The sequence below is a fragment of the Lissotriton helveticus genome, chromosome 6 (genome assembly GCF_964261635.1).
Source record: "Lissotriton helveticus chromosome 6, aLisHel1.1, whole genome shotgun sequence".
In the NCBI taxonomy this organism is placed as follows: domain Eukaryota; kingdom Metazoa; phylum Chordata; class Amphibia; order Caudata; family Salamandridae; genus Lissotriton; species Lissotriton helveticus.
This window is the reverse complement of record NC_136067.1, coordinates 1,264,972,496-1,264,996,875: the sequence shown is the minus strand read 5'-3', so window position 1 is coordinate 1,264,996,875 and position 24,380 is coordinate 1,264,972,496. Positions and strand designations below refer to the sequence as shown.

Genomic DNA, 24,380 nt, shown 5'->3' with positions numbered 1-24,380 from the left:
GTATACTATATCTAAGCAAGGGGTGATTACACCACCTTGCCCAAGCTTAGTGATCAGCCTGTGGTGTCAGTTTGGATGGCCAGCCAGGGGTGGCATAATACATGCTGCAGCCCCTGGTAGGCCTTGGATGCACCTATGCCCTGGGTAAATATGGTACCCTATACAGGGGCTCACAAAGGTGACCCAATTCCCAATTAGGTATGTACCTAAATTACATGGTATCAATTTATAGAGAGAACAGCTGGGCTGTGGGTCTGATTAGCAGGCCCAAAGCCACACTAAAGTCGAAAAACCAGCAAAAAGTGGGGGTGACCATAGGAAGCAGACCCTACTCTCCTACAAGCTAGAGTATGTAGTTTGCAGACATGGTATTTGAAATTCTGTTTTATATTTTTTGTATAGGATGTGCTTGCTGCTTGGATGGATTACCCTATCGTAAAGTCATAGGGCTAGATGTAGGTAATTCCGATTTACCTACTCTTAAATACCGAATTTTACCGATTCGCTATTTAAGAGTAGGTAAATAGGAAGGAGGCAGATGTAGGTAATATTAAATTCAGAATTACCGAATCTGTAACATTCGGTATTTACCGATTCTGTAAATACAGAATCGGTATTTCCCATTGATTCCTATGGGCTTTGAAGGCCATAGGAATCAATGGGAAATACAGATTCTGTATTTACAGAATCGGTAAATACCGAATCCTGCAAGGGTGCAGGGGGTGTCACTTTGACACCCTCTAGCACCCCAAGTACAGGCTTGTGTGACATGTGGCACACATACATGCCCTAAGGGCATCTCTGTGTGTCACATTGCACAGGTGTGCATGCACAGATATGCACGCACACCTGAATTCGGTATTTTACCACACAATAGGATTGTGTGGTAAAATACCGACTCTTAATGGTGTGTGGCACTGTAAACTGTGCCACCTACATTTAGAATTACAGAATCGGTATATTTACCGATTCGGTAATTTACCAAATCGGTAATTTTACCGAATCGGTAAATATACCGATTCTGTAATTTTCAACCCCCTACATCTGAAAACCCCAATACCGGTCGGAAACGGCCGAAATCGGCCGTTTCCGACCGGTATTAGGGCTCCTACATCTGGCCCATAGTGCTATTCACTAATTGCCCTGTGCATTCTGTTTTTTAATAACATGTTGTTGTATTTTTGGCTTTTTTTGTTCATGATAGAAAGATGTGTGCAAACAGGCTTTCTTAATGATGCAATAAAAATACTGGTCGCTTGTCAGTTCAGTTCAGTTCAAAGACTTTATTCGGTTATATAACATTGATAACCATAAAAGTACATAAAAACACATGTTTATACACAATTTACATACTGTAGCACAGTTGAAATATATATAAATTGTTGAAAACCAAGTTATTAAAAACCATAGACTCAATACAGTAATCTTTAAAACATTATCGATTTTCTTGAGTAAAAAACATTTCTGAGAAATATAGAGACAGATGCTACCGTGAATATATCTTCTAATTTCCTGATAGCCAGAAAGGCTGGGCGGCATTGTCTGAGGTTCATATATTTTAAAATTGGCTTAATCCACCTTACCCTCGGTACTGAATAAAATTTACAAAAAAATTAAATATGAATATCCGATTGGGTAGATATTTCATCGCAGGGGCATTTGCTTATATTGTGTGACCAATCATTATTAACAGGGAAGCTCAATGTTCTAAAAAGAATCCCAAGTCTAAAACGTACCAACAAGAACTTTTCATGTTCCCTCAACCGCAAGGTTAGGTATGGTTGAATAGACTGCGAGATTAAAATCGATTGATGAGACAACACTGTTTTTTTAGTCAACTCAGTTTGATCTCTTAGATTCGTAAGATACATGATACAAAGCCTTTTCAATTCCTTTCTCGGGATATTAACCATTGACTCGGGGTCATCATAAAATTTGGGATGATTAATATTACCACAAAAGCTTTTAATGTATCTCAGCCATTTCATTCGAGAAACACCCTCCAGTTTTAGAGCGTCCCCTAGTATAAGACCGTTCAAGTGACATTCATTAGTAGTCCAAGCCCTGTGCCACAGGAGAACCAGCTGGATTCTAATGGTGTCCTCAATATATAGCATACCAAGTTCCGCGTGACAGTTATATGTAGATGTACTCTCGGGCGTGGTTAAGAGGTATCTCAAAAAGCTGTTCTCTGTCAGCTGCAAACTACTGACATTAGAGATGCCCCAAATTCCCTCACCGTAAGTTGCCACTGCTACACAGCTAGTTTTATAAATGCGTAAGAGCTCATTAACTGGTTTCTTTCCCATCTTTTTGGAAAAAAGTTTAAGGGCCATTATTGATTTGGTAAACAACATATTTCTCCCCTTGACTGCGATGTTCCAGTGTCCTGTGCAGTCAAACACAATTCCTAGATAAGGAAAGGTAGAGACATAATCTAGTGGCTTAGAGTCAATGAACATGGTTCTTTTCCGCTGCTTAGTTTTAGCGCCGCAGTTCATAGTGAAGGTTTTGGTGCAGTTCACCTTCAGATCCAAACCGGTCATGAAAGTGGAAATAGAGGTGATCATAGATTGCATTGTTACGGGTGTCCGTGCCATCAGAACGGCATCATCGGCATAAATAAGTGCCGGTATATGTCGTTGTGATGCCGTAGGCGTATCTATACAGTCTCTCAGCAAGATGTCCTCTAACTCATTAATATAAATTAGAAATAAAAACGGAGCAAGGACACATTCTTGTCTCACACCCCTCGCAATATTAAACATTCTAGTGCACTCTCCATTTAAGCCATATCTAATTGTTGCCCTAGCCCCATTATACAACTCCCTTAAAAAGCAAATAATATTATCCTCTACTCCCAATCGTATTAAAATTGACCATAATTTGCTGTGATTAACACAGTCAAAGGCAGAGGTCAAGTCTACAAAAGTTAAAAATAACCTCCCACCCTTTGCCTTAGTATACTTTTCCAATAATATAAATAAGTTAAGTCCTTGGTCTACTGTCCCTACCCCTTCTTTAAAACCATATTGCAGGTCACTAATGATCTTACGCTCCTCTGCCCATGACTTCAACCTGTCCAAGATAACCCTCCCAACGATTTTAACAGTAGAATCGAGCAGGGATATAGGGCGATAACACTTACAGCTTGCCCTATCGCCCTTCTTGAAAATCGGTACTATAATCGATTCGTACCAAGTATGTGGGAGACCCACTGTGCAAGCTGCATTAAGAAATCTTGTTAAAAGTGGTGCCCATAGGGATATGTTATTTTTAAAAACATCTACCGGTACCCCGTCCGGGCCCGGTGCCTTGCCCCCCTGGCTCGAACCAATGGCCTTTATGACCTCGTCCAATGTAAAAGAAAGGTTCAGGCCTCCTATACTTATTGGTGCTTTGGGTATATCCTGCTCAGTAAATTCCCTCAAGGGGTCAGCAGGGCTATAAAGGGACTCAAAGTGACTCACCCAGTCATCCTCGGCGATAGCAATCTCAACCTGCGCCTTAGTATCATCCTTAAAAAATGGCGCGTTGACTGCCCGCCAAAATGCTATCATGTCCCTCCGTTCGGAGGCTCCTAGTAGTTCCTCCCAAGCTTCCTTCTTTATTTTAGCCCTTCTGCTCCTAATGGCTAATTTATCAGATTTTCGAAGCTCCCTGATCTGTTTTTGATCCTTAGGGTCCCCGTTCAGTGCCTGTTTAAGTTTGGAATGTGCCTTAGTGCACTGTTGATCAAACCATCCCTTCTTTTTGTTATTGTTGTGTTTTTTTTTTAGGCTGATCCACAGACTTTCCTTTATACATGTTACAATAGTTGTGAAATTGTTAAGTACTTCAATGTCCTTGGACATCATGTCCAGGCAAGTATTGAAACATGTGTTACAGGCCTTGATTAAATTACAAAGAAACTCTTCAGGTACAATATTTGACCATTTTACAGCATAACCGTTCTGTCTCGAGATAGTGATGTCCCTTGACTGCAGCCTAGGGATGCTATCCGCGATGACACGAGGGTCTACAATTTCCACCCTAATGGGGAAGTGGGCACTTAATGAGATCTCAAGTACACTATAATTTCCAACACAACCCCTATAACATGAGGAAATTAAAACAGTCAATTATAGACGAAAACCCTCTACCACAAAAAGTTGCGGAGAACGGTACTTCCGGTCGGCATAAATTATTAGCAAAGCCTAAGTCATTCATAAAGAGGATCTCATTCAGAGCGTCACCCTTTCCATTGTGTTCAAAGTGAGTCAAAGTGGACTCCCTGTCCATAGTTAGTCCACAATTCCCTTTTCCAGCTCTATGGCAGAGGGCGCAATTAAAATCGCCCCCCATATAGCAACAAACTCCTTCGTTCATTGCAAATTATGTAATTTATTTCGGCGCTTAACTTTTTAAATACTGGGGCTATATCAGCCAGAGGGACATTGTTGTATAAATTTATAACCAGGATACAGAGAGTATTATTCATATGTAGGCCCACAATATGGTAGTAACGGTTATTAACAAAAACCTCAACACTTTTACATTTAAAACAATTAGAAACATATGTGCAGAGCCCACCCCTTGGCTCTGCCATATGATGAGCCTATGGCCGGAATAAAAAATGTTTTAAAACCATTCAAATGGTACGCATCTTTAGCCCACGTTTCTTGCAAACATATAACATCATGACCTTCAATAAATTTGAGCCAAAGTGGGTTATCCAGCTTGGCCTTGAGTCCAGCAATGTTCCAGAAAGTGATAGTCCATTTATCCCTTATCCTATCATGGGTGGCATGTATTGAAGCAGTGGTCTTAACTCTATTATAATCTGTTCTTCCCTCGTTCACATTTTGACCCCCGGTTTGTATAACTTCCAACCTTTCTATATATGTGTTTTCTGTAATTTGTATGCTGGCCAGAGTCGGTTCTCCTCGATCTTGTGATTCCACATTTACTTGTTGAGCCTGTTCTAGAGGGGAATCGATATTTTCGATATTTTCTGCACAAGTGACAATTGCCTTATCCCGTGCTGGTCAATCCACTCCCCCCAGACCCGACAGGGACTCAAATCTGTTATAGGTTGTAACATTAAATAGGTTCCCTGTCGGTCTGTCATCATGGAAGTTATACTGCGTGAGACTTTTATGCATCATGTGTGCCCTTGGAGCATTAAATCGACTTCCAATATGTGGATACCTTATTTCGTATTGTGGATTGTATGGTCTCCGACTGCCAGCAACGGCAAAAGGGACCGGTGGGTAGAAGTAACTTAAGTCTAAGGAGAAAATTCCACCAGGGTTGTCATAATTTAGGAAACCGCTAATAAAGTGCACTACTCTTGGATCTTTAAAATTTACGATAATGCAGTCGCCTCTAATATCTTTTTCTTTAGGGCCCAACCAATTCACTCTGCAGACATTAATAATCTCCCCACGCAGGTCAGGTTCAAGGGGTCTATTTTTCACTAGCCAATACATGACTTTGTTCTTCAATTCGTGAGGATTTTCTTCCCTATTATTGTTCCACTCTGGTACCCCAGCAAGCACAATTACATAGGGATAGGAGTCTGGGGGGAGATCAACTCTCCTCCTATGTCCTTTGCTGCTCGGTGCCGCTATTTTATCTGGTACTACATTATCTGAGATCTTGGTTGCACTTATATTAAGGCCATCTAATTTAGTTTGTTTGCCAACCTTTCCATCCTGCTGAGAATCGTTAGCTTGTGTCATTCCGCCTTCTGGATTTAAAAGGTTTTTACTGCCTTGGCCCAGTTTTACACTAGATAAAGGCTTTTGGCTTTTTTTCGGTGATGCTAATGAATTCTTTGCGGGTTTTATGTCCCCTAGTTTTTTCAACAGGGCTGAGTTATCCCGTGGGATTTTCTCCAAAGTGTCTAGCTGTATGCCTATCCTTCTAGTACGTTCCACCAATGGGAGTATTAGGGACTTAACTAAATGTTCAATGTTATCCAATGAACATACAATATTTCTATTGTGTATAGGTGGGCTATCTGTTATTTCAACAGTGAGACTTGTATGTTTGGGGCCAAAAATTTCTTCCTGTATTGGCGATTTATTCCTATACGTAACCCCCTTATCTTGTCTCATGGGAGAAGCAGTTTTACTCTTTTTGGTATGAGAGCCTTTTGGCTCTCTTCCACCGCGCTTACGTTTTAGAGTAAGGGCTTTACCCTCTGCTAGTTCACCTAATGGTGGCTCGCTGCTAGTTGGCAAAAGGCTTTGGCGCTTGCCCGGTTCCGTTAAAGGATAGGCCATATAGGAATCTAGGCTTGCGTCAATACCACTTATGTCGGGTGTGGTTGACAAATCATGTTGTTGGGAAGATATTTGAATATTCTGAGTCAATATTTGTTCAGGGGAGGGTACTGTGGCAATTCTCCCTAATGATGATTTCCTCATAAACACTGGGTCGGAAGATATACGCCATTCAGTCAAGGCTATCTCCTTCTCCAAAGCGGAGACCGCCTTAGTAAAGAAAGCCTCTATAGTACCAATTAGTCCCCCTCCAACACCCGTCATAGAAGTTTTGATACCATTGACGTTTTTCGATGCCATACTTATAATGCCTGTTTGTTTACCCCACTTCCTATGACTAGATAAGAATAATCATGTGCACAATTAAAAAGAACTGAATAGTATATATAAAATAGTATCTTACTAATTAACAAAACATCAAGGGAGGGGCCCAGTCCAGTCTCAGTCAGTCTCTGATGGGCTAAGACGGGCCCGCCCTTGGCCGGGCTTCGCCCGGCGCCGCCTGTGCGCGTCCCGCGCCGCAAGGGAAGCCTGTTTGTATTTAGCGCTTCCGGGCGCGGAAGTGGCTGTGTGTGGGGGCGGGAAACAATCCGGGAATTCTGGGTATTGTAGTCCTGTCCTGTTCCCCCCACTCGGCGACCGCTAGGAGTTCTGACAGCGGTGGCGGGGGGGAGCAGCAACCCAGGCAACAAGTGCTCGCAGCGCGGGTCCAAGCGGCAGCCTGAAGGTCCCAAGACAAGTCCCAGGTAAGGGCAAAGACAGCTTCGGTTTTGCTGAGGGCTCCCGCTCCACCAAGGAAGCCTGTTTGTATTTAGCGCCTCCGGGCGCGGAAGTGGCTGTGTGTGGGGGTGGGAAACAATCCGGGAATTCTGGGTATTGTAGTCCTGTCCTGTTCCCCCCCACTCGGCGACCGCTAGGAGTTCTGACAGCGGTGGCGGGGGGAGCAGCAACCCAGGCAACAAGTGCTCGCAGCGCGGGTCCAAGCTGCAGCCCGAAGGTCTCAAGACAAGTCCCAGGTAAGGGCAAAGACAGCTTCGGTTTCGCTGAGGGCTCCCGCTCCACCAGGGAAGCCTGATTGTATTTAGCTCCTCCGGACGCGGAAGTGGCTGTGTGTGGGGGCGGGAATCAATCCGGGAATTCTGGGTATTGTAGTCCTGTCCTGTTCCCCCCACTCGGCGACCGCTAGGAGTTCTGACAGCGGTGGCGGGGGGATCAGCAACCCAGGCAACAAGTGCTCGCAGCGCGGGTCCAAGCGGCAGCCTGAAGGTCCCAAGACAAGTCCCAGGTAAGGGCAAAGACAGCTTCGGTTTTGCTGAGGGCTCCCCTTGCTTATCAAAAGTTCAATGCAATAGTTTGTTGTACAATGCAAACCTAATCCTTTGACTTCTCTCCATAGCACTTTTCTTTGAGGGTACAGCTTAACTTTGATAACATCTAAATCACCCCACAATCATTCTATGCCTGTGCCTGTGTATAATTCGAAATGTCCATAGATATCCTGAAATTCACAATTATAGGCAGAATAACAGCCACTGAAAAGTAAAGTGCACAGGTGGTGGTCTGTACACAACCCCTGTTACAGCTCTATGTGGCCCTTGCAGAGCTTTGTATGGCCAAAGTGAAGCCTGCATTTAAGGTGGGCTGAGATGAGTGCAGGTGCAAGACTGAGTAAGGTTTAAGGAAAGAGCAAATACGTCATTACCCAGCATCATCTACACTCTCCCACCACTAACTTCAATTTGAGAGGTGAGGGGAAGGGATTTGTTTTTCTTTTTAGAAATTATTGTTTATGTTTAAAGTAGCATAAGAACCCAGTGCTTTGTTGACAGTGACTTTGATTCTTTCTCTGCCTTACAACAGTCCAGTGATTCTTCTATTGTTTGATGAAGCCCTCGGCGCTTCCATCTTCCAAGATGTCTGGAATTTGTCCAAGACATCCAAGCATGGGTACGGCCATAAGAAGGGCTGTTTCCTGAACACATTCTTGGTGGCGTAAGTTAATGTTACAGCAGCTCCAGTGGTACCGACACCCACAGCAGATATATACAATGGCCTTTTTAAACCCCTGGCCGTCTATTGGTTCTAATGTCAAACTACGGTTGAGGTCTTTGGAGGCAACATAGAGGATTCAGGGTTCCATGGGGTGAACAGGCAGATTGGATCCAATCACTTTGCAAGTTTAGAAAATAAGGTTACACAGTATTTTGGTTGTGGTTTTGACCATAAGGGGACAACACTGGCCAATTTTAAAGGCATAACATTCACACAATATTTAATGGGTTTTTTTGTTATCTTTTTATTAGAAAATTAACAAAAATAAGGAAACATCAGGTGATATCATAGTCTTCTCATTACAAGGGTAAAATTATCGCTTGTACAGAATAACATGAAACAATATATACTTGATAGGATCATGGGGATTCCGGCCCTTCCACTCGCCGCGCCGGAGGCTCACAGATCTCACCCCTGTAACTGTTCCATGCCCCCCAGATCTTCCCCCATTTTTCCGGACAACCCCTGGCCACGTAACCATTTTTCTCCCTAAACATGCACCAGTCTAAATCCTCGAGCCATTTGGCAACTCTGGGTGACTGGCTAGCCCCCCACAACTGAGCTATATTTCGTTTCGCCACCATGCACACCAATGTCACCCACTGCTTCTGATACATATTCAGATCCGTGGGCTCACACACATTCAGTATACATCTCCGGGCTTCAAGTCGTATCTCTTCCCCCAATACTTCTTTCATCTCGTCATGAACCTTTGACCAGAATTCCTGTATTTTCACACAATGCCACAGAACATGTATAAAAATCCCAGCTTCTCCGCATCCTCTCCTGCATTCCTGACTCTCCGTTCACCCCATACGCACCAGTCAAGCCCCGGTAATATACACCCTGTGTAAGATCTTCAACTGTACCAGCCGAAGCCTCATCTGAATCGCCACAATCTTAGGGGAAGAAACTGCCTCCTCCTAGTCCTCATCATCCATTTCTAACCCATCCACACTCCACTTTTCTCTAATACGCCTTAGTGGGTCCTCCATATTATTAACGAGTTTATTATATATTAAGGAGATAGTTCTCTCAGGAAGGTGTCCTTCTAACATCCGATCCTCAAGGGGAGAAGCCTCTGCAAGCGTGGTGTCTCAAGGTACATGAGCGAGGAGGGCATGTCTAACTTGACGATACCGGTAGTGCTCATTATCATGCAAACTATATTGTTGTTTAAGAGAGTCGAAGATATGTATCTTATCTCCATCCCACACATCCTTAATCTGGGAGATACCAATAGGTCCCATTTGTCGAATCCCTTAGATTTCCACAAACTCCTGAGTCTCTCAGAATTTAACAGGGGGGGTCGCCAACGTTAACTTCCCTTCCCAACCCAAATATATATTAGCAGCGTGCCACGCATGCACTGCATGCGCCGTTGGACCTGTCAGCGGGAACCTCCTAACCTTGGCATATAAACCCCTGCCGATAGCCCCTCCTGGAGCCTGGTCCATGGCATATCCTGGGTCTCCAGAGGGACCATATACAATCTTATTTATTGCTGCTAGTTGAGAGGCCCAATAATATTTCCTTAGGTCTGGAAGCCTGATACCTCCATCATACCATGGGAGGGTTAACTTAACAAAAGGTATTCTGGGTCTACCGTCCCAGAGAAGCTGCCTCTGTAGTGCCTCTATTTCTTTGAAATAAGATACCGGAACCGGATCCATTGCGTTCTGAAGGACATATAGAAATCGGGGTAAAGACATAATTTTAAAAAGTACCGCCCTCCCAAGCAACGATAACGGAAGAGCTCTCCAACGCTCCACGTCCTTTTTAAACCGGCTCAGGGGGGAGCCCAAATTATTGGCATACCTCAGCTTCGGATCAAACGTTATATAGATGCCCAGATATTTAAATCCTACTGATTCAATCTGTATGGGGCACGATTGCGGAACCACCGGTGGTTCGCCGGCGAGGACGAAGAGCACCGATTTCGACCAATTTCTAGCAAATCCGGAGTATCTATCAAAAATGGCCAGCACGTCTAAAAAACAAATTAATGACGCTCTGGGGTTGGTAAGATAGAGCAGGATATCATCAGCATACAGCGAAATTTTATCCTCCCACTCCAGCGTCCACCGCAGGCCATGTATCGACCGATCCCATCGGACCCACGCCGCCAGGGGCTCCAGTGCAAGAGCAAAGAGAAGCGGAGACAGAGGGCATCCCTGCCTCGTGCCCCTCCCAAGGGGAAATCTACCAACTTACAATTATTGACAACTACCCTGGCCAAGGGATTAGCATATAATAACCTTATCCATCCAATAAACTCAGTTCCAAAACCCAATTTCGCCAACACTGCAAACAAATAGGCCCACTCGACCCTGTCGAACACCATTGTGGCATCCAAGGACACTAGGACCGCCGGCTCCTGTAGTGCAGGGGAACAACCAAGGATCCCATGTAACCTCCGCAAATTTAGGGCTGTGTTCCGGCGCGGCATAAAGCCGGATTGATCGGAATATATCAAGGTTGTAATTACCTTAGCCAGCCTTGTGGCGAGTAGTTTGGCCAAGATTTTAGGCTCGGCATTAAGCAGCGAAATAGGCCTTTATGAGGAACATAGTGTCTTAGGCTTGCCCGCCTTATGGATAACAACAATATTTGCCACTCGCTGATCGTATGAGAGCTGACCCTTCTCCCTACTCTCCAGGAACATGGCTCGGATACACGGTGCGAGTCTATGGTCATTTAATTTATACAATTCTATTGGTATCCCATTAGGGCCAGTCGCCAATCCAAACATTCTCACTCTAGCTACATTAACTGCCACACCATTTGAAACAAGGAAGTAAACTCATGAATACTGGTCTCCAAGATCAATGTGGGACCAAGTGCGGGGTCTCACATTGATCTTGGAGACCTGTATTCATGAGTTTACTTCCTTGTTTCAAATGGTGTGGCAGTGTATGTAGCTAGAGTGAGAATGTTTGGATTGTTGAGTATGTGTGCGGATGTGGGTATTTTCTCTTTCTTCCAGTGGGTTAATGAATCATGTATTAATTTATAGTAACTCTATTTTGTATATAGTTATGGTTTATATGCACCTTATTATGCTTTTCTCTGTTTACACTATTTGTGTATAAAAGAAAAATGTTCTGTCTTTATAAAAATTGATTTTTCGCATTTCATGAGGAACTGACAAAGGAATATTAATTGATGCAAGCTAATGGAATTTATATTTATAAAAATGAAATAAATTATTTTTTTAAAGAAATGTAGGTTATTGATGAGCTTCTGTCACCAACATTTGATTAATTATTTGAAATACTGTTGCATTAGAATCATGTGGTAGATAAGGGAAATTTGTTCTCTCTGTCATAAAGACCCTTATATACGTCCTGTCTTATCTTCAAGAAGTGGAGATCCTCCGGAGTGGGAGACCTGACCACCCATTCCTCCAATCTTATCACCTCGGCCTCTGCCCTGGCTATTTTCTCCTGGCATTTCCTTTTTTCCCCGCCACCAGGGACAGGACCTCACCCCTCACCACAGTTTTGTATGCTTCCCACAAAGACAGAGCTGAAGTGACACTACCCTCATTTTCCTGGAAGTAACGATCCAAAACTCGGACAATCTCCTTCTTGGCGGCAGGGTCCTTCTAATGCCATGCACTAATAGGGGCAACCTTGCCTACCACTGGGTGCCCGAATTTAACCTGCAACCACAAGGGAGAATGGTCCAAGATGCCCCTACCAAGGTATCTTGCCTCTTTGACTATAGCTGCCATGGCCGCCGGTATCAATACATAGTCTAATCTGGACATGCTATTATTCGCGGCGGACACGTGGGTGAAGTGCATCCGTGTCGGATTACGCACCCTCCAACTATCTACCAACCCCAACGTTTCAAGGAAATCTGGGAGCCACCTCTGCGATGGTCTAAGTGTCCGCTTCGGATATCTATCAATCAAGCACCGCATTAAAATCGCCTCCCGAAACCAAAAGGCCCAGGGGCAGGGTGAGAAAAACGTCACTCAAGTCCCAGAAAGTGTCAGATTGAAAGCCAGGCGGTACATATATTGACAAAAGGATAACCGTCCTCCCCCCTAGCTGCCCCGAGACACCAACATATCTGCCTCTCTGATCCGACCATGTGGCCCGGATTGTAAAGGGAAAGGAGTTCTTAGTCAGAATACCGACTGTTCTAGACCCGGTCGTGTACCCCGCATGCGCCACCAATTTATACCCCCTTTGTGGAGGGCCATACATCGATTGCCAATCAAATGCGTCTCCTGCAACAACACAACATCCGGGGAGTGTCTTCTAGCAAACTGATTCACCATCCCCCTCTTAATCCTGTCACCCAGGCCATTCACATTCCAGCTCAGCACCTTTATCCCCGATCATTGTCTACCATGCGACATTTACCCTACACTAACAACAGCTAGCTGCGACATCATCACCTGATGAAAACAAGAAAACCACTTTGCAAACGGTCTGACATACCATTGAATCTCTGAACCAAACATCCACACTTGCCCCTCCCCCTCCCCCCACCCTGCACCCCTGCATAAGCCTAGCGCCCCTTCCCAACTCGCAGTGTGCCTGTCGCCCAATACCCAACCTACTAAGCTAACTAAAAGTAGTAACGAAGAGGTGCCCACTGCCCAGCCCTTCTCCCCGCACCCCCCGGGATAGTAACCTGCGTCCCAGGCCCATTCTCAGCAGTCTTGCTGTACTACATGTCTAGATAATAATGAGCTGCAGTGCAGCCCTACCACCCGACTCTCTCCATCAGTGCAAAAGTTCTCGCGCCCCCATCATTCTTGTTCCAGTCGTTCTTCTGCTCCGCCACGATTGCGCTCCTTTGGTCCAATCGAAGTCTTACTGTCAACCCAGTCCGATGCCACTTCCGGATTGTCGAAAAAACAGGTCTTCCCCTCTATTTACACCCGAAGTCGAGTCGGAAACATCATGGAATATCTAAGGCCCTTCTCCGTGAGTTTTTTCTTCACTGGAAGAAAACTTTGACTTTGCTTCTGCACCACTTGAGTGAAGTCTGGATAGAAGGAAAGCGTAGCGTTCTCGTACCTCAGGGGGTCTCCAGTTCATGCCGCCTGCAGGATCACGTCTCTGTCGCGGAAGTTCAGCACCCTAGCGATAATCGGGCGAGGGGGCGCCCCTGGTCTGGGCCTACCTCCTGGCACTCCATGGGCCCGTTCAATTGTGAAAAGGTTGCTAAGGCCCTTCAGCTTGAGATAATTAAGGACTAAGTCTTCAACAAACAAATCCGGCGCCGGGCCTTCCGATTTCTCCGGCACTCCAAGAATGCGTATATTATTACGCCTGACTCTCCCCTCGTAATCATCAAGCTTCCGGTCTGTAACATCTCGAGAAGTCTTAAGGTCACGTACCTCCTGCTGCAGCAACACCATATCATCGATCAAGCAGCTGTCTTGAGGTCGAGCGATTTAACTTTCTCGCTGGCCTTATTGAGGTCAGCAGGTTAACCTCCAACTTGACCGTGCCCAGTTTATTGTCCAGTGATTCCATTTTTTCCACCATGGAAGTTTGGACCCTATTTATCGCCGCCATGACGTCTGTTAGTGTTGGCTCCCCGGGGTTTCCTTGTGAGTCTCACCCGGACGATTGGGTCTTCCTCGATTCCACCGGGGAACCTTTAGGCATTGTGTACCGGTCAAGTTTGTTGGATTCAATATGGGATTCAAGACATGGGACCAGAGCCTTATCTGTGGCAGGCCCTACCTTATGGAATAGCCTCCCTAAGTCTCTCAGACAATGCAGAGAGCACCTCCCGTTTAGGAAACTCCTTAAACTTTCCTATTCTAGAATTAATAACCTCCACGCCACTCGGCGGTCTGTCCTCTCTTCTATGCTGTAGGTGTCAAAAGGCGCGGAGATACTCCTGTGGGAGTCGAGTCCAGCGCGGTACAAACCCATAAATAAATAAATATGCTTCGAACCTTTCGAGGACTTGGGCGGGCCCTGTCAGTGTCTGGCTTTGATGCCGTCTGGGCGGTCACCTCTCTTCACTTCCCCACTGCAAATCACTGGGTTCCTCCAGAGACACGGGAATCAGATTCCACCGATGCAACGCCCCCTCTCATAATGAGTGGTCGGCCACCACTCCTCTCTGCAATGTAATTGGCCAGTCTGGGCACCTGTCCTCCCACCAGGGACAGAATTTCCCATGCAGTGTCTCCCTTCACACATAGGCCGTCCCTTCCTCGCGATGTGGGGCAATCACTGGTGATTCTGGCTACTCCGACACGTGTCGCAATTGACAGCGCAGCGAACATGCAGTGCAGACACATCAAGGCCTCGCAATCCAACCGCAGCACGTAGGTGTCACTCTTTTCCAACAATGTCCACTGACTGCCACTCCAAATTCAGGGGGATAACGCACCGATCTTCATGCGGAACAGAGTGCCCCGACCGCACCGCGCTCGGGCTGCCACCCCGTCCTCACACTCTTTGGCGTTCGGCAGGGTAGGCGCGCCGCACAGCCGGGAGTCTCTGTGTGCCCCGTTCGCCTCTTAAGAAGTTGGTTGTGCCGATGTAATTACGGGGCGGGACCGGCGACTTCCGGTTCCCGGCCTCGATGTTGTTGCACCTGCGGCTGGATACAGTCCGTACTCCAACCCCCGGCTTGGAAGGCGAGTAGGCCGCTAGTTGGCAAGCGGCAATTCACGGGGTTCCGGTGTCCGTTTTGGCCCCAAATTATACCGGGGGGCATCGCTTCAGCTCCTCCGTCGGATGGTGGGCCCAGGTCCGAGGATCTAATTCAGGATTGATTCAAAGGAGGAACTTGGTATTCGGAGTCGAGCCTTCACGGGGCCATCTTGGTCAAGCGCGTGGCTCCTCCGAGAGGAAGGGATTTAACTGCCCCAGAGGGAGAGGAGTCCTCAAAATCCTCCACAATATGTCTCTTCTCCATCTTATTATAGATGAAGCATATTGGCAGCCATGGCGGTTAGGACATATTGAACAGGGAGGCTCCCTTAATGGTATTTTTCACCATCTGCCAATTCCTGGCTATGAGAGAAAAATGCAGGGAGGCTGCTGAGGGACTAATGGAAGGACTAAATGTTGGTGGTTTCACTATATGACTTTCCACCTTTCTATTCACTAATCAGATTACGCTTGCCTGGGATAGGTAAGGTAACGGCTTAGGGAGTGTCACCAGGGCTAGTGGTGTGTTCTTTATACTTTCTTTTCCAGGGTAAGCACACTCAGCCTTCTAGACCATCCCCTTCCTTCTCTGAGCTCCATGAGAAAATCCCAAGTGTCATTGGGAGGGTGGTGTCCTGCCCCTGCAGAATATCAGGAAAGAGAAGAGAGATAACTGATTGGCTTATTCCTGCATCATTCCTTGTATAACTTCCCCCACATGTTGACTCCAAAATTTCACTGTAGTTGATTACCTATCTCTTTTTTTGTTAAGGTTTTTTTAGTGTAGAGTTTCAAAGTCAATCCACATCTGAAGTATTCCCTTTTGAACATTTGACAAGGAGTCGTTGGGCTTTTATGTCCGAAGTACAAAACTGTTTATGAAAATTATACATAATTTTAGGTGTAGTGGTTTCTTGAATGAAAACCTGTTTTTCTAGTGATTGAAAGACTGGCATATTTCTTTGAAGCTTCCATTGACATTCGACTTGGACCTGGAAAAAATCTCAACTGACAAAAAATGAAAATTCCACCTCTGAGATTGGTTTAGAAGGTTGTGCAGCTTAATACACCAACAGACAGAAAATTAAATTGAAATATAAATGAGTGACCTGTGGATCATTATTGCGCTGAATGGGCCAGGACTTTTGGAAGGGGAAGCAGTGTGCCTGCTGAATTGGCCAATGCTCAGTTCAGGAAAGGATATCTGCAATATGAATACAAAATTGATGCAGATAATTTCCTCCAGTTTGTTCGGGTAATTCAAGTATGCCAAGATTTTTGCACTGTACTCTGTTTTCCATGTTTTCAAATGTTTCTCTAAGATTGCACGTTATATTCAATACTTGCTATTGCTGCATTGAGCCTATAGAAGGGCTATGCCAAGACAGAAAATCCTCCTCAGACTGATAGCCGTGGTTTGGCTCTGGAGCATTGATTTTCACAGGAATAATTTTCTCTGTGATACCCCCTAGCACATAGCTAGTTTCATCAGTTTTTTCCACTGTTTTTCCCAGATCAATAGTCTCTTCTTTGCTGGAGTTATCTTCTGTACCTGACCCATTTTCTGAGGCATCAATTGTAGGGAAAAAATTCTGCTATCCCAGCTTAATCAGTAGATGGTTAGATAGATGTCGAAGCAGGCTTGGGATCATAAGATGTTATCTCTCCTAGTGTCTGACATGATTGAGCCTCCTGCCTGGTGTTTGTCATTCAAATATTCTTAATTATTCACAATTTCTCTCTTCCCCTTATAACTCCCTGATAAGGCTGTGTTTTTATTGGCCACTGCTCTCTCAACCACTGTGTGGAGTCCTTCTTCCATCTGATAGCCGAGCCAGATGTCGCCCTGACACCCCTCACCCTTCCAAAAGCACTGACTTGGCAATTGTAAGCCCGAGCCTGGTTTGGTGCATTAGTTCCAAAAGAAGAGCCCATATCATCATGTTCAACCTTTTTGGATATAGAATCCTATGTGTCATCCTCTATAGTTAAGAAAGAAGTAGTAACCGTTGGACTTGACCCTTTCTACAGGGGCATCCCCAAACTTTTTTTCCTGCTCCTCCCATTTTATCTGAATTACATTGGCTTATACCCAATTGGCATATTTAAGTCACTCATATGTCCCTAGTAATGTGGCCCTACATGTGCCCAGGGCTCGCAAATTAAATGCTACTAGTTTGCCTGCAGCACTGGTTGTGCCACCCATGAGGAGGCACTTTAAACATGTCTTAGGCCTGCCATTCCAGAGCCTGTGTGTGCAGTTTTTTAAAAAAATTTGGATGTAAAGCAAAAGCGAAAAACAAGGTGACAAAAAGTAATAGCATAATGATAGACAGTACTGTGGGCTCTTCATCAAACGTATGTATGACATTTTTCACACTTCCCTGCCCCTGCCCCATCTCCAGAGAGTCTGAAAGTTACACGCAAGTCTGGCCCCTCCTGATCCCAAACATCCAGAGTGGTATGCAATAGAGGAGCAAATGGTTGCGCCCGATCATCATTCCACTTCCCCCACACTTTGGTCCACTTATGCAGACACCCTCTACTTTCAAAGACTGCCTTCTCTGACTGCATGCACCAGTCCATAACTCTATTCCAGTCTCCCAACTGTGGTGCAATAGCAACTCCCCTAAGTCTTGTTATGTTTTGTTTGGCCACCATCAGTCACAGAGTGACCCAGAGGCGGTCCATGCGTGTGAGATCTGCCTCAAACGTTTAAAAGGCACCACTTCAGGAACAGAATAACCCATTAATGTTTGATTTCTCTGGAATTGGAATTTGAAATCCTAACTTACGGTGAAGTCGGATGTTAAATTACAATTTTGAAAATGCAGTTTTTAGAAAGTTGCCATTTTCATGCCTTAGCCATTTATTGCCTGCAGCCTGTTTCTGAGTCACATAACTAGGTGTAGCTGACAGTTCAGCTTTGTTTCTTCCTCCTAAACAGTAACACACAACGGGTAGTTTAGGTGTGACTGGATGAGCCATCACTGGCAGAATGGGTGGGAGTAGCTGGGCCCAAGCCTACTCACATTTGAATAAGCTGTGTCCGGTCTCCATACAAAGGGCTACATACCCCCTGTAGTTAGTCTGGAGCCAGGACCAGGAAGGCAGGGCATCTGTGCACTTCAAAGTCATACCTCTGGAAGCTTTTCCTCATTTAAAGGCACAGCTGCGTAAAAATACTGGACCACAGACACCAAATCTTTAGTACACGTCTTGAGCTGTGTACTCTGCCAGAAAGAAGAACTGCTGTGCTACTGAAAGGACTGCTGCTCTGCTGGACTGCTGCCCTAAGGGAGCTGCTGCCTTGCTACGCTGGCCTGCTTCTCTCTTGCCAGGGAAAGAACTGGACCTCCAACTTCATCTTAAATCCAGAACCTCAGCACGTCTCCAAGGGCTAGTTTGCTGACTCCCTGATCTGAGGCTTAGGGGCAATAATGGCTTCCCAACGTTCCAAACAGCTCATGGCACCAAATGCAGCAAGTTCCTAAACCCGCAAGTGGTGCCCCTCAGGTTGTGTGCCCTTGGTGTGGCTCAGAGAGCTTAAATCAAGCTTTTGGGCTATTCGCTTTGCACAACATGCCACTCAGGGGCATACTTATTAGAACATTATGCAGCATGGCGTTGCAAGCCATCTTGCTGCACCAAGCAGTGTCATTAGAAAAGTGCTGGGTTGCATTGTTGTTACTGCAATACAACCCATCTCTGTGCATTCCTCTGCTCTGCCGCACAATTGGCTGTCTAACTCCAACGCTGGCAGCCTTGCACCATAGTGCAAGGGTGCCAGCGTTGCAGGTATGATTGTTTATGTACAGGAAGGGAAAACCTTCCTGCACACAAACAATCATTAGTGGAACTTTTCTCCTTCTATGTGTCCTGCAGAATGCAGCACACATAGAAAGAGCAAAACAAGGTATTTCTCCTTGTTGCGCTACTCTTATGCCTCCCTGGGGGAGGCGTGGGAATCTAACGCATTCCCAGGTTTACGAAACCTTGTAAATCTGGAAATGCGTCAGAATCCATGGCTGTTGTGTGGGAACACCCACAGCAACACCCATGGAATGCCCCTTTGACACAGAGTAATGTGTGAAAGAGGGCCATGTTTGCAAGGCCATGAAAAGCCATGCAGGGTGGCTTTATGTGACTTTGTAAATATGGGCAGGTATACAGCGCCTCTAGAGCGTCATTAAAGTGAGGCTCCTGCGGCGTTAATGTGCTACAGGGGCGTTGTCAATCTGCCTTTCTGTTTGAGCACGCCATACACATATCAGTCCTGACCCTGCTTAATATAACAGTCCAGCCCGAACTGTCAGGTTGGATGTAGCTTGGGTGCAGTGAGACAGTAGGATTGATGTTGTTGGGTTGAGTCAGAAAAAACTGAAATGGTTATCGATGCTAATAGAGCGAAGGAGGGCGTCACCCAAGATTTATTTTTTTTAAGAACCATGCATTCGATTAATTAAGTTTGCGGATGTTTTCATTTGTTTTTATTAGGATAATTAATAACATACAGAAGCTGAAGATTTATGTAAAAGGGTCAGTCATTGGTAAGTCATTGATTTTGCAAATGTATGACATTGATACAAATGTTACTGTACCTGGACAGGGTTTTTGTAGGAGTCGCCCTGCACAACAAAAAGGTAACATGTATGAAATTGCACACCAACCAACATAGTAAAATAGTGACTTGTTGTTCTGTGAGCATCAAAGAATCACATTGCTATCACTAAGTTTGTGCATTTTTATGTATATATCTGATTGGAAAAAGTGGCAGTACAAACCGAAGGGCATTTCATTGTCTGTGGGGTATGCCTGTTTCCTATAACTTCCTAAATTGCTAGGGATCCCAGCTATCCAAGGCCCACTTTCACACCTGATTGGGAATTTTTCCGTTTAGTATTACACCATCATGAGGTAATATCTCTTATACCCAAAAGGCTTTACTATCTCCTTTTAAATACCTTGCACTAGTAAATCCAGTCATTTCTGTATGTAACTCAGGGGCATATTACCAAGGGCCTTATCGCCGCTTTAGCGGGAATTTTTCCTGCTAAAGCGGCGATAATTTTATCGCCCTATTACCTAGCTGTCGCTAACACCAGTTAGCGACAGCTAGTAGGAGATAGCGGGCATTTAGGTGCCCACTTTGCATGTCAGCGATAATTATCGCTAATGACATGCAAAGTGGGCGTGCCAAGATGTTAGCGACTGGAAACAGTCGATAACATCTCTATCTCCTATTACCAACTTTTGGAAATAATCGCGCTAAGCGCGATTATCTCCAAAAGCTAACGTCTGCCCAGAGCTGTTCTTAGCCATGTTATCCAATGGTAGGTGGATAACATGGCTAAGAGCATTTGCTCGGTAATGCATGAATATCGCTGACTTTACAGCGATATTCATGCATTTCGGCAGATTTTTATCGCGTAGGAGATAAACCTTGATAATAGCAAGGCTCCTAAGCGATAAAAATAGGCGCAACACGGCAATAAAATTATAGCCGCTAAGCCAACATAGCGATGTTGGTAATATGCCCCTCAGATCTAAAAGTGCACATGGCTGTCTCACTAGCGCAATTTATCTTTTTAAACGGCGAGTGCCTTCTTCAATGGAAAACAAATTGAAAATCCTGCATTCGTTTAGTATGTCATTGGCATGAACATACCGTAACAGGTGTAATCTATTCATGTACCTCAGGGCAATGTAAGTCAATCAGAATCCATTAGCAGCTAGACATAGGCATAGAGGTAACATTTGCTTGCAGTTAGGATGGAATCAGTGCTGGGAAGCCCGTTTGAGTAGCTGTGCGCTTTACAAAACTCCTAACTGACTAATTGTGCATTATTCATTTACTTTAGAGAACAAAATGATAGACTGACCAAAGTGTTGCGCTGCCCATGAGTTAGATTTGCCAAGCCACGCAAGTCTACCTTTCGTGGCCCTGCCGAACCTGGGGGCAGATTTACAAGCCCCTTGCGACAACTTTACGCCGCCATTGTGTCACTTCTGTGACGTAGCCGCGTCGTAAACAATGCGCCACGTTGCGACATATTTAAAACATGGCGCATCTAGGGCGATGCGTCACGTTGTAAAGCTCTGCGCTACATTCTTCCTGTATCAGGTATAATGTATGCAGGGTGGGCGTTCTGACGTGGGAAAGCCTAGTAAAAGCGACGCAATTAAATCTACAGCGATTTCACTGAGTCACTTTTACGACGCCACAGCATCAAAACCTTACGCCTGCTTGAAGCAGGCATAAGGAGTGATGCATCATGTTAGGAATAGGCATTCCTTAACATTGCTGGAGTTGTATCGTGCTTGTGCCACGATTCCAGCACTGCGCTGCCTGTACGCCAAAAGATGCATCTCGCATCTGTGTATCCTTGCGCCACTGTGCGCCGCATTGTAAATGCAACGCATCCATGGTGGCGCAAGGTTGTTTTTACGTGACGCAAATTTACTGACGCATCTCTGCTAATATGCAGAGATGCGCCAGTTATTGTAAATCTGCCGCTTTATATTTCTGGAGTAACGCAAAGCAGCACAAGTTAGTAACCTTGCATTACTCTGCCCCAGGAAGGGGTTGCATGGGTGAAGCGTGGGTGTTCCCCCACATGGCACATTCCCAGATTTAGAACTAGAATTGTTCGAGGCTCTATGTGCACTGCACAGTTAAATACAATGTCCGTTGGTTCAATTGAATTTTTTCTGGTTTAGCGTGCAAGCAAGGCGGTACCTCCTGTCGTCAGCCTCTATTTTTCTTATCTCAGTATGCACAAACTAAGTTACAGTGGAACTGAGGTCTATCTGTGAAGTGGGCAAGGCTCTGTAAACGTCATCAATAATTTCAGGGAACTGCATGACAAGGCAGTCTGCAGAGTGTGCTCTACCACTATATTACTGTAGCAATATCCATCCACAAAACATATTGTATTCACTATATTGATTGTACCACTATATCACTAGGTAGGTCTAGGTAAGCAGATGCGGAGTTTATAATAGTAAGTATATATCCATGCTTTGATGATGTACTGGTAGGCAATGTAGTGAACATAGTATTTTTGAAGGTCCATATTTTGACCACATTATATTGATATACAACCCCGCATGGTTCGAATTCACAGCTCTAGGTCTGTGGTTCATAACATGTCCTGCTGAAACTGCACCTGTGTAGATAGGATCATCCCTGGATCTGGTACAATGTAACAAGAATACAATATGTATACTATGATTAGGGTACAAACACACAGATTCCATACCTGTCGCTCTTGTTTCTTCCTACACAGGAAAAGAAAATCATAATTGAACACATTACTACAAGTCAATGTTTTACTGGTGGAAACAAACAATCTAGAGTTTGGGGCAGTGATTGACAGCAAACATGATGCCCAGTGTTTAGAACAGGACATTTATTTGGGACATATTTCAGGGAAGCCAGTGTATTATTTATTACATTAATACATAGAGAACATTATGTCTGCCTGAATGGCGACGCACTCTGTTTGACGTGGAGTCAATGTATGGCCTTTTATGCGTTGTCAGTGTGGTAATGTGGTTCACAATGTGTGGTTACACAGTATATACTAACATATTGGTGATCCCATTTAGTGCACCTCGCTAATGAAGTCTACGTGAAGACTTGTGAACTAGGCCACGTGTGGGCTTTTAAATACAGTACATACACCTTAAATCCCTTGTTTCTTCCATGTACCAACCTCCTATTAGAAGAGTCAGTTAATGGGTGCCTAGGAAGACGCATGATTTGAGGAACCTCTTTTAGTATGTCTGTGGATCTAGTTCATGTTCCATGTGTAGGGTCTGCACCTTTACAGGTAAACTACTTACAGTCCTCATGAAAGGTAATACTCCTCTTTTACGTCATTGCTCTGTACATATCTGGATTCTCCAAACAACCTGGTGAGTTCCCGGTAAACAGGAGCTACCACATCTACCAGTTTTTTAAATCTGGGCTTTGGGCTAGCTTTAGCTGCCTCTCCCAGATAATTGATTTGTCAAAAAATCATATAAGATATACATACATATAGGTCCTTTAGGCCAGCAGGCTTTATCGACTGGTCAGTTAACTCGTCAATCACACTTTGCTTCTACCAGCCAGAGCAAACTGTACAGAAGAGTTGGACAGTCTACTTCAGACCTTGGGGCATGTCTGTAGGCATCTAGATGCATGTTCATGCACGGATGGGCATCTTGAAATATTTTTTTCTCTACTTTCTCATTACTTTACTGTTCCATGATAGACAATAGGCCACTTTCTTGGATAGGTAAACTTTTAATAAATATACCATTACCTATATTGGTGAGCTGACTAATGTAAGTGCACGGTATCTCCAAAGGAATTACACTTATAACAACAACCAATTTACCAGTCTCTACACCTACCTAATATAAGTATCATGCTCCATGGGGAATAATCAAAGGATCTCCCTTAGAACGTTGCCAAGAGTTGACAGGACACATGATTGGAGTCAACTAAATGAGCCAGAAAATCGAGCACAAATGCACATTTTATGAATATTTTTCTTACAAATAGTGAGGAGTTTCTTCTCAATGTTTTAATCCAAGTGGAATTTAAAGTCTTAGAAAAACTTGTGGTTTGTTGTCCTGGCATAGATCCTTCCACGTGGCAGGGTTTATGTGATTGATATACAGTCTTTGTTATGTTTTACCCTGTACTGTAGGGCCCCCTTTGTTTCCTCTTTGCCATCGTTTTCATGACGGTTCCCCGCCATGAAAACCATGGCAGAGAAGAAACAAAGAGCTACTTTGTGTTACTTCAGGGCTACTTTCCACACCAAACAAGTTTTCATTGGAAAGCTAAATTCATAAAAAATACTTTGTACTGGTTTGCGTCACTTTGGGTGACACTGCGTCAGTGCAAAAAAGCACATACATCTGGGCCATGGTTTATCTCTGCAGCATCTCTGTTCCTGATTTTCTGATCCAGTATCAATCTTGTCTACAAAAAAATCCCCAAAGTCTAGTATTCTACTTCACATCAGCACAATTGTGTGCACGTTTATGACAATACATCCCTTCCAAAAGAATTATGTCCATGATGATGTACTTTCTTATGGTGGACTCTTTCTAAAACATAAACATCATGTTATTCAGATAAATTATAATTCTTAAACCTTGAACTCTCAGTGCAACTGACACGAGTCACATAATTTTTTAAAGCATCATGGGGCCGCTGACAGACCAAATGTGAGGAATGTAAATTCCTACAACGAACTGCCCCACTCAAACTGCACAACTTAACTATAAAGCTAGAAAATAGACAGCAGGTTCAATCCTCTTCAAATTCTCCTCAGGTCTAGTAGTGTTCTGAAGTGGGTGCATGGTGGTGCCACATTTATGCCTGTTTTAGAAACTGGGGTCTCTATTTGGCAATGGT

General features: G+C 44.6%; 1 protein-coding gene across 1 annotated transcript in view; it reads right to left on the bottom strand.

Moving 5' to 3' along the window:
- LOC144762669 (uncharacterized) overlaps positions 1-24,380 on the bottom strand; it is a 162,764-nt gene that overhangs the window by 45,636 nt on the left and 92,748 nt on the right. The window contains exons 2-3 of the mRNA XM_078647906.1: positions 22,225-22,243; positions 19,564-19,590 (exon numbers count right to left, since the gene is read on the bottom strand). Of these exons, the coding sequence (XP_078504032.1) occupies positions 19,564-19,590; positions 22,225-22,243 (46 nt within the window). The remainder of the gene's footprint in view (positions 1-19,563; positions 19,591-22,224; positions 22,244-24,380) is intronic.